General features: G+C 38.9%; 1 protein-coding gene across 1 annotated transcript in view; it reads left to right on the forward strand.

Annotated features, from left to right (window-relative positions):
• Window positions 1-10,494, forward strand: part of LOC106522728 (collagen alpha-1(XI) chain) — a 51,351-nt gene that overhangs the window by 27,604 nt on the left and 13,253 nt on the right. The window contains exons 18-49 of the mRNA XM_014015863.1: window positions 1,123-1,178; window positions 1,251-1,304; window positions 1,387-1,431; window positions 2,819-2,872; window positions 3,581-3,625; window positions 3,715-3,768; window positions 3,841-3,885; window positions 3,960-4,013; window positions 4,153-4,197; window positions 4,282-4,335; window positions 4,530-4,574; window positions 4,687-4,848; window positions 4,948-5,001; window positions 5,096-5,149; window positions 5,244-5,288; window positions 6,438-6,491; window positions 6,594-6,638; window positions 6,722-6,775; window positions 7,625-7,678; window positions 7,815-7,868; window positions 7,952-8,059; window positions 8,161-8,250; window positions 8,339-8,392; window positions 8,592-8,699; window positions 8,813-8,920; window positions 9,002-9,055; window positions 9,156-9,209; window positions 9,817-9,924; window positions 10,010-10,063; window positions 10,153-10,206; window positions 10,283-10,336; window positions 10,414-10,467. Of these exons, the coding sequence (XP_013871317.1) occupies window positions 1,123-1,178; window positions 1,251-1,304; window positions 1,387-1,431; window positions 2,819-2,872; window positions 3,581-3,625; window positions 3,715-3,768; window positions 3,841-3,885; window positions 3,960-4,013; window positions 4,153-4,197; window positions 4,282-4,335; window positions 4,530-4,574; window positions 4,687-4,848; window positions 4,948-5,001; window positions 5,096-5,149; window positions 5,244-5,288; window positions 6,438-6,491; window positions 6,594-6,638; window positions 6,722-6,775; window positions 7,625-7,678; window positions 7,815-7,868; window positions 7,952-8,059; window positions 8,161-8,250; window positions 8,339-8,392; window positions 8,592-8,699; window positions 8,813-8,920; window positions 9,002-9,055; window positions 9,156-9,209; window positions 9,817-9,924; window positions 10,010-10,063; window positions 10,153-10,206; window positions 10,283-10,336; window positions 10,414-10,467 (2,027 nt within the window). The remainder of the gene's footprint in view (window positions 1-1,122; window positions 1,179-1,250; window positions 1,305-1,386; window positions 1,432-2,818; window positions 2,873-3,580; window positions 3,626-3,714; window positions 3,769-3,840; window positions 3,886-3,959; window positions 4,014-4,152; window positions 4,198-4,281; window positions 4,336-4,529; window positions 4,575-4,686; window positions 4,849-4,947; window positions 5,002-5,095; window positions 5,150-5,243; window positions 5,289-6,437; window positions 6,492-6,593; window positions 6,639-6,721; window positions 6,776-7,624; window positions 7,679-7,814; window positions 7,869-7,951; window positions 8,060-8,160; window positions 8,251-8,338; window positions 8,393-8,591; window positions 8,700-8,812; window positions 8,921-9,001; window positions 9,056-9,155; window positions 9,210-9,816; window positions 9,925-10,009; window positions 10,064-10,152; window positions 10,207-10,282; window positions 10,337-10,413; window positions 10,468-10,494) is intronic.

Genomic DNA, 10,494 nt, shown 5'->3' on the forward strand with positions numbered 1-10,494 from the left:
ATATAGCACATTCCAACAATACTTACATTGACCAAAGTGCTTCACAAGATAAAAGCAAATACAAATGGATCACGACAATAAAATCAGTGCAAGTTAAAAACACAACCACAATAAAAGAGGGYAAAAAATAYAAAATACTACAAGTTAAACATCAAATGCTTTTAAATAAATAAGTCTAACATTTTGCAATGAACACGACCAGGYCAGAGATGGCACACAACTCACAGGGAAGACTATCCCACGCTGTTGRGCCAGCGACAGAAAAAGACCGGTCCCCCCATTTCTTGCACTTGGAGCGAGGCACCTCGAGCAGATGTTGACCGGCAGACCGTAAAGCTCTGCTAGGTTGGTGGATTTTCAAAAGTTCTGAAATGTAGGGCGGTGCACGGCCATTCAAAGCTTTGAAAACAAATAACAGCTTGAAGTGTATCMTAAATTGAACCGGGAGCCAGTGCAAAGAAGAGAGGACTGGATTGATATGTTCATATTTACGTGTGTTGGTTCATAAGCGAGCGGCAGAGTTTGGTACAAGCTGGAAGACGGATACATTCCAACATATAAAGCATTACAATAATCGAGCCTAGAACTCAAAAAGGCATGGATGGCCTTCTCCACGTCACTATAACTAAGCAGTGCCTTTACTTTAGAAAGCAGTCGGAGCTGAAAGAAGCTTGTTTTCTCAACAGAATCGATCTGTTTATTGAGCTTTAAGTTGCAGTCAAGCTTCACTCCTAGATTTTTTTTTTTTACCACCTGGTTGAAGTGAGGGAATGAAGGACCTAGACTGGGAGAGATGTTAGATGAGCTAATGGACACATCAAACTAAATCCATTCAGTTTTGTCATTATTTAAGTGGAGGAAATTTTGAGACAACCAATGTTTGATGTCATTTAAGCAGCTGACAACGGAGTTTAAACAAAGAGAGAAACTGGGAGTGACTGACAGAAAGATTTGCAAATCATCTGCCTATAGATGAAAAAAAATATGATGTGCGAGAATGAGTCCTAACGGCAGCATGTAAAGTGCAGATTCAGTGCTATGATGGGGTCTGAGTTATAACTCTGATTTACTCTTCTGTTTTTTTAAAACTGGGTCTTACTCCCWTTTTTATTTGTCTTTATCAGGGAGACAGGGGCTTTGACGGCTTGCCTGGTCTTCCTGGAAACAAAGGACACAAGGTAAAGGATCTTGTCTGAACAAGTGAGTGGCATGAAGTGGATCATTTTTATATWCATGTTTTATTTTAATAGGGAGACAGAGGGAAACCAGGCCCTACAGGTTCTGCAGGAGAGCCAGGAGAAAAGGTGAGAGGTCGTTTGTGAAGCTATTTTAATTTATGTTTGTGTTTTTGTATATATAGGCTAAGCCTTTTCTATTTATCTGCAGGGCTCCCAGGGACCACCGGGGCCAAGAGGACAACCAGGTGATGCTGTGAGTGTTTAWACACAGTTACAAAACATTTTTATGATTTATTTTTAGGATCTTCTCAGATTTAGGTTTTGTCTTGTGTTTTATAATGGAGCTGCATTTCTAAGGAAATGAAGACAGTGAACCTGAAGACTAATGAAAACSAGTGTAAAATGCTAACCAGTGTCAAACTCGTACTCCATCAGCGCAGCTCCCTCTTGTGGAGGCTGAAGGAAAATACAACTTACTGTAGTAACCTCACACAAAAAACAAAACAGATTTTTCGTAGGCAAAACTACCAACAAAAACATTGTTAGTTGTAGCACTGCTATAAAGCAGAACATCAATTAGCTCAACATTAACCAAATCACCACTTCTTATTACTCACAAACGAATGTTAATTTTATGGCAAAGCTAACAGTTGAAGGCCCCATCTACACTTAGGGGTGGAGCCAGAGGGGTGACTAGGGTGGCAAGTGTCGATGCAATAAAATATGGCCAGTTAAAGCTAAAACAAAATAAATATCTGTTAAGCAGCTGTATTATCCAGTGTAGAGGGGGCCTATCAGTGTGTGAAGAAAAAAATATATAATTTTCTAAACTGCTGAATTAATATAAAAGCAACAATTTCACCACAATGCATTTCAGCTCAATATGTATTAGAAAATAGCTTAATTAAAGCTATTTGAATTTAGCTTTGGTGTACTTCTTAGATTTTGAATTTAGAAYCTGTTAGGCATCGCTCTCAGCTATCACCTTACCAAATTTCAGAGCAGTATTTCTTAAAAAAAAAAAGGCTGAGATCCATAGCCTTGGTGGCCATCTTGGATTTTGTGTTTACATTCAGATTAGGTTAAAGGTTATTCTTGGCTACTACTACGTTTACAAATTTTYATCTGTGTATTTACGGGCTGAATTATAGCCCGTTGCAATATTAGCATTAGTGATTAGCTTAAGTTTGGATTAGCAATCATTCTTGGCTACACCACCACAGATTCCAGCTCAAAGGGCCTTTAAAAAAGGCTGATTTATAGTCATTTACATTTGGCCGTGGTTGCCATCTTAAATTTTCAAATACATGGTGCTTTATTTATATGTGYCCCCCAAGATAACACTTTGGCCACCCCCCATGCCACCCCTTGCAAAAAAAGTCCTGTCTGCCCCTGCTATTAGAACTTAAGGTTTTTGTGTCTGCCTTGTTTTTTAATAATGACTGGAACACACTTATGCTTTTAATATAGAATAGAATAGAATAGAATAGAATAGAATAGAATAGAATAGAATAGAATAGAATAGAATAGAATCCATTACTACTGACACAGCTCCTACTKGTTTTTTTAGACTGCTCTTTTTTTAATTCTCAGTTTTTCTGTATTTTTTGTAAAATGTGACTGTGATGTTTATTCCTAAGGGTCCCAGAGGTCTGAATGGCCCCAGAGGTCGCCCCGGACCCCCAGGTCTGCCAGTAAGTGTGACCTGTGTGCCACCTTCTATTTAACCCACAAATACAGACATTCACTGCCACACATTGATGTCTCTTCTCTGACAAGAGGAAAGACAACCCCAGTCATTACTATGCTGCYGTGTTTAACCGTCTAATTAAAGAGCCCAGAAACACGAATCCAGCTGTGATCTCACTGTTAATCAGTGTTGGGTTAGTTCTTCACATGTTAACATTGCCTTATGCAATTCTTATCTCAGCTGAGAAAATTACTGTTTACTCGCCTGAAGCGTTTTACTTTCAGTTATGTGTAAAAGACTTTTGCACATGTAACAACATGAAGGAGCACTTGTCAGCACGTGATAACACACTGCTCTTTGTTTACCTTACATATTTTATGTCTGATACTGGTTCATTAGGTAGTAAAGACTTCAGGCTTGTGGGACAGAATTTCTAAACCGTTTCAGCCTCATTTAGTTACAGTCCTGGGGGAGTTTGGAAAATGTCTGTCGTGTGTTTTTCTCTTTACTCAGACAGCAACAATTTTGAGAGATCATGGGATAAAAGATAAAAAAAAACTCATGCAAGGATGTATTTTCTGCATGATGAAGTTGGCATCTTACAGTAAAAAAGGCAAYATTTCTCTAGTGTTCTGTTATTTTGAAACTATAGTTGTTTTATTTCTTTCATTTAGAATAGAGTGTTTACATGCCGTTTTGTTTGTTCTTACAGGGTATTCGAGGAATCGATGGAGTTCAAGGTTCAAAAGGAAACATAGTGAGTATAATAACAATAAATTGCACTATAGCTGCAATCAATTTTTTATTTATTTTTTTTCTACCTCGACTAAATATTTTCTGTAACAGGGGCCAGCAGGTGAAATTGGAGCACCTGGACAGCAAGGCAATCCCGGGATCGTGGTGTGTGCTGATGACACATTGTTAAAATGACAACGATTTGATTGAAATACTAATGTAGCATCACTTCTGCAGGGTTTTCCTGGTCCTCAGGGCTTAGTAGGACTGCCAGGAGAGAAGGTGAGTGAGTTTCACCTGCAGAATTCTCCTTTTATTACAAATGTCTTGACGGATGGGCTTATCTCCGTCTCAAGGGACCTCAAGGGAAGAAAGGGATGCGGGGCTTACCTGGAAATGACGGGCCCCCGGTATGTACATATTGCATGTGCTTTCATATTTCTGAGGATTTTTACTGACACCAGACATTCCTGAGACTCAAATCCCAGCCTAACAGGCACAGTTGCAGCTCCGACTGCAGATATTAACAGTAAATCGTTTTRTGAACAGGGTCACCCTGGAAGAGAAGGCACTCCCGGTGAAAAAGGACTGCCGGTAAGTGAGAAGCATCTGCTGTTTTGATATTGTTGAAACGCACAAGCTGCAGTGTRTTCAGCATGTATTTATGTGGATTTTTAGGGTCCTCTGGGAGTCCAAGGGCCTGTGGGATACCCTGGACAGCGAGGAGTAAAGGTAGAAAGACAAAACAGAACATTTGATTTATAAATGCTAAAACAAAAAACAAATTTTGCATAAAAAATACAAAGTTATTCACAGCATGATGATGCATGYCAGCATGCTATACTGGCCTAATTAACCATTTTCACATCCTAGAGTTAGAAACATTTAGTTTCTTACTATATGTGTGTTTATTTTTTGTTTGACAGGGAGCAGATGGGATCAGAGGCTTAAAAGGGAGCAAAGGTGAAAAGGTAAAAAGCCAAAAAAAAAAAAAAAAAACTGACAACTTGTCCACAGTCTGTTTTTATGTTTACTTTTTATTCAATCTGCTTTATTGTTACATTTATTTGTTTCTGTCTGTAGGGTGAAGATGGTTTTCCTGGGGCCAAGGGGGAGATGGGAGCAAAGGGGGATGTTGGAGACAATGGACCTCTAGGGGTTCGAGGCGAAGATGGACCTGAAGGCCCTAAAGGCCAGTTGGGTCCTCAGGGGGAGCCTGGTCCTGCTGGAATTTCAGGGGAGAAGGTAAAAAACAAAGAAAAAAAACAAAAACAAAAAACAACAACAACAACAACAACATCATATTATTGAGCTATTTGAGTTGAGACTTTTTTTTCTTTTTAGGGAAAACTGGGAGTTCCAGGACTGCCAGGATATCCAGGACGRCAGGGGCCCAAAGTAAGCTAAAATAAACAATGAGCTATAGATTGACGTGATAGTGGTTGTAATAAAGTTCACACAAAGTGAATATATGTGACTTTGTCCTCTACAGGGTTCTGATGGTTTCCCAGGTGCAGTGGGAGCTGCAGGAGAGAAAGGAAAAAAGGCAAGAAACACAATGACGACTGGCTTTTTTCTCCGTTTGTCAAGAAATCTAACTTTATGGATTAAAAATATTTTGTTTTTGTGGCATCACTTAGGGACCTGCAGGCCAGGCAGGAGGTGCAGGCCAGAGGGGTTCAAATGTGAGTTCTACCTAAAAATATCAAAACGTTACCCAGAGTCTGTAAAAACCMCAGGGTTTTCATGGATATTACTGTTTTATAAACTCAAATACAAAACAAAAAAATAACACATATGACTCGTAAAATAATGTTTGTTTGCGCAGCTAAAATGAGTTGAGTTAAATTCTGCTAAATCTTTTTATATATTGTTGATGGAATGCAACTCAGTTTGTCTTCAAAGTATCTTGTGGAACAAAAATTAAAACAGCATTTAAAGAGTGTTCAGATCTTTTGGAGTTAATATCTTACCTGTTGTAGATGGCCTTTTGACAGACCTTAATTTAGGAAATAAAGTTGCTTTCTAATATGACTGATAAACTAATAGCTAGTCTGAGAGGGGAAACGACTTCTGCAAATGTTTTTTAAGCATTTAATKCTGATGCTATTTTATAAACAATTACACTTCTGTCAGGTTTTGCATTACATGATAATCCTGATATAAATAATATATTCCTGCTCCAAGGGCCATTACATGTTGAATAATTGTTTATTATTGTATTTTTATTGTTTTTTTTTTTGCATATCAACTTTGTCAAAGTACTTGTTTGTACTGGTTGTTTCATTGAACTGTCCAACTCATGCAGTGTACAAATCAAATACATTTGACAATACTAATTAAAAACTAATTAAATACTAATTAAAAAGAGAACATTTAGTTTGATGCACTCAAAATAAAATGAATTAGGCTCAGCCAAGTAAATTTTGAACAGCCCTAAAATACAAAAACATGTCAATCCATCCCCAAAATAAGAAATTAAACATCATAAATCATCTTTAAAAAAATATGTAGTAATTATTTCTTAGTGTTTTGTAGTGATAAATCAAGTAATTACAGAGATTATTTGATTAGCTCTCAGATCCAGCTGCAAACAAATTATGATTGTGTACTGTAAGTGAGTAAAGTGGACTTCCTACTTAGTAATATTTATATTTTTCACTGCTGAAAGCACACGATGTTCAGGAGGATGTGGAACATCCTCATGTAGATGAAGTCTGAACACATTTGAAGAATGTGGCGTCGCCTCACTTCACATAAATCAGTTTTTTTCCCCTCATCGATTCAAAGGTTGCGTCTTGGGTTTGATCTATCACTTGCCTTTGTTTTGGCAGGGCGCCCGAGGTGCCAGGGGGGCGAGAGGCCCAACTGGGAAACCAGGCGAAAAGGTTTCACTTCACCCCCCTTAGCTTCAGATAACAATTCAGTTCTGTAATCTGTGGTTTTACGCTGCTATCTTTCAGCTCTACTTCCATTTCATGTCTTCATAGGGCACCTCAGGACACGATGGCCCCCCAGGATCTCCTGGAGAAAGGGTAAAACAAAGACTTTTTTGTATAATATCAATTGATGAATCAGTGAATTAACTGATTGTCTCTTTGGGTGTCATTTTTTTCAGGGACCTCAAGGACCGCAAGGAAGAAATGGAGAACCTGGCCCTAAAGGAACAAGTGTAAATAACAAAATGTTTATCCCCAGATGCACACATTTAGACTAGATTTATTAGTTTTTGATTTTGATTTACCTCATCTTAATTCTGGCCTGAATCCAGACAAAAGACTCCAAAGTTGCACCTGTTCTGACAACATACTGTATCTTCTAATGAAAGACCAAGAAAAAAAAACTGATCATTTGAGACCTTAATTTTATTTACAAATGAAGGGATTCATGGGTTTTTCAAACTTAAAGAKGGGCTGTATCTCTGAGAGAAGATGAGTCAGGTCTTTAAAAGAATGTCTAATTCTAATAATAGTTCATTTTTAGACTCGTTGAAAGAAAAAAATGGTTTAAACTTGTAGACCATTCAGTTCTAATCCCAGTTTTATATCTGGTGTTTTCTTCTACTGTTCATAAAACCTGTTTCCCCTGCAGAAAACACCAAAAATGTGTTTAATTATTGTTGAAAGTTTTCCAATAATGCATTTTTCTTTAATATTTGCTAAATTTGCCAAAATTACTCTTTGATYTGTCCATTGAAATTTTCATCAAACACCATTTTGCAGCACCATCATTGCTGCAGCTTGCACCTACTGTAAGCCTGGCCAAGACAATTGTGACTCCTTTAAAAAATTACAAATATTCCAAAAGTATTTTCCTTCTACATTAGAAACAACAATGAGCACAGCTAATCTTCTGGAAAAGTCTGTACAGATAGTTTTATCTGTATGGAGCTAAAATTTCCAAAACAGAAATGGTCTAAAATGAAAGAAATCTTTGTCCAAGACAAACATGGGAATTCAGAAAATTGAAAGACTGTTACATACTATGAATATATTATATTCAGATTATACCATGCTTGTAGGGCCCAGCTGGAAAGGATGGACTTCCAGGTCACCCAGGTCAAAGAGGAGAACCGGTGAGTTTTACAAAAGCCTTCATGACAAAATGTGGTTTGTGCTTCTTTCTACACATGTTCACCAAAACAATCCAGAGGGAACTACAAAAGTCTGAAAACACAGGATTTTTTTTTACTACTGACTTTTTGTTTTCAGGGCTTCCAAGGAAAGACAGGACCTCCAGGACCTCCAGGTGTGGTGGGACCGCAGGTAAACTCCTTCACGTGAATGCTTTAATGTGTTGTTTTATTAATAAAAGGAACCAATCAGTGACTTTCTAACTTGTGTTTCAGGGCAAATCAGGAGAACCTGGCCCAACGGGAGACCGAGGTCACCCAGGAGCACCAGGTGTGCCTGGAGAGCACGGTTTACCTGGAGCTGCTGGAAAGGAGGGCGGAAAGGTCATAAACTCCTAATTAACACAGTTAACATTAATTATGTTTCAACTATACTACTTTATATTTATTATGACCTATTCTGTTTTTGGTTCATGGCCTTTTAGGGGGATCCTGGTTTACCTGGGACATCTGGGAAGAATGGTCCACCAGGTCTGAAAGGCTTCAGAGGAAGCAGAGGAGCCCCTGGAATCATGGTGACACACCTTACCATTTAATTTGCCTGATTTGTTGATATTTTAAAAAATATGCACTTTAAGGTTCAATCTTGTTTGATGTTTACAGGGGCCGCCTGGTCTGAAAGGAGCTTCAGGACCTGGTGGATCACCAGGAGCCATTGTGAGTTATARTGTAGCTCTCCTGTTTCTACAGTTTATATTTAATTTGCTGGACTAGTATCACAAGAATCCTGAGGGTTTTTAATAATAAAATGGCTCACTGCTTGCTTTCCTTTTATTATCAAAAACCCTCAGGATTCTTTTTATGCATCTTAATTTTTATACCTTAACATATTTAAAGCCCAGCTTGTTGTCTGTAGGGACCAACAGGAGAAAGGGGACCTCCTGGACCAGCTGGCGCCATTGGACAACCTGGTCGGGCTGGAGCCATTGGAGGACCTGGACCAATGGGAGAGAAGGGCGAGCCTGTAATTACATTTACCCTGCTTGTTATCATACTTGGACTGGTTGCTTCACATTTATATTTGTTTTTATTGTTTTCAAAAAACACACTTTAACGTTTGTGAAATATTTTTCTCAGGGAGAGAAGGGACCGATTGGACTTTCAGGTCAAGATGGGGATCAAGGACCAATAGGGATGCCCGGAGCTACGGGCCCTATAGGCCCTCCAGGAGATGATGGGGATAAGGTAGACTCAGTGTACCTAAGAAACAGAGAGGATGATCCAGAGTGTGTTTGCCCTGCTGTGATGAGTTGTTTGTGTCCACAGGGAGAACAAGGAGGACCTGGACARAAAGGAAGTAAGGGGGACAAAGGCGAAGCAGTGAGTATGGAGATGACCAAGCATACCAATGGATGGTGCTCCATATGGCTAGCTTCTCTGACCATGTCTAAATTTTTGTCTTTTTCCACATTTCCTGCAGGGGCCTCCAGGCCCTACTGGCACTCAGGGGCCAGTTGGTCAGCCAGGACTYCCAGTGAGTCTTTGATTTTATTTTTATTCTGCTAACCTTTTCTTTTGGTGTTTTGACAATTAAAAATTTACTGCTTCACAAAAACAGTCACAATCTTAGAGGTTGAAACTTTGTTAAGTCTATGTTTGTTAAATACATCATTACTAATGAATCAGTTGCGTTATGTGGGATAGGTCTGAAAAGATGAGTTTTGAGTGTGTTTTTAAATGTGGTAAAAGACTCTCTGGCAGGTGGGTGGACAGTGGGAGACTAATTCAAAGAGAGTGTAAAATGTACAGTATATATTGTAGACTCCTTTTTAAAAGTTGAACTATTAACATTAAAAAAATTTACAAGATTGTCAAAACAACTCACTTTCCACTGTTCAAAATGAAATCCAAAATGTCTGTTCATTGGGAGTGATCATATTATTTTCTGTCAGTGTGCCCCAGGGCAGCTGTGGTAACAATTGTAGTTTGCCATCATCAGTGTGTGCATGTGTGTGTGCATGGGTGAATGTCTGTGGTGTGAAGCGCTATGAGTGTCCTGGATGGATAGAAAGGTGCTATATAAGTACAGTCCATTTACCATTTACCATTTACCATTTTACCATTTACTGCTTGTGTAACAGGGTGTGGATGGCTTGCCAGGTCTTCGAGGCCAGCAGGGCATGTACGGTCCAAAAGGTGATGAAGGATCACGTGGCTTTAAGGGCGCCAAGGGACCAAGAGGATTACAGGTGAGCTATCTGTGTGGATGCATGATCACATTTAAACTTTGACATAATGGAAACAGRCTGATTAACCCTCTATGTATTCTTTAAGGGAATGCCTGGCCTGCCCGGAGAAAAGGGTGAGAGCGGACACGTTGGCTTAATGGTGAGCTCAAATTCTGTTTATATGGCTCCTTATTTTTGCATTAATAGAAAAAAAAATCATGCTAAGTCTTCGTAATCATTTGGTTTTAGGGTCCACCAGGGCAGCAAGGCCCTGTTGGTGCTCAAGGTCCAATTGGGGGACAGGTAAGTATATTTAATTTTTTTAATTATTATTTTTAATCACAAGTTTTGAGTGAATGACAATCTTTGTGTTTCACAGGGACAAAATGGTAGACCAGGAATGATAGGACAACCAGGTGCCGTAGGGGAGAAGGTAAAGAACTGAAAATGTTTCTGACTGACCAGATTATATTTTCTGTATAATTTACGTTAACATGTATTTCCTCTTAGGGAGAGGACGGTGAGGCAGGTGACCCTGGACCAGTTGGGATCCCAGGAAGAATAGTGCGTTTTTTTTTTTTTTCACTTTTT

This window comes from Austrofundulus limnaeus, unplaced genomic scaffold (genome assembly GCF_001266775.1).
Source record: "Austrofundulus limnaeus strain Quisiro unplaced genomic scaffold, Austrofundulus_limnaeus-1.0 Scaffold135, whole genome shotgun sequence".
In the NCBI taxonomy this organism is placed as follows: Eukaryota; Metazoa; Chordata; class Actinopteri; order Cyprinodontiformes; family Rivulidae; genus Austrofundulus; species Austrofundulus limnaeus.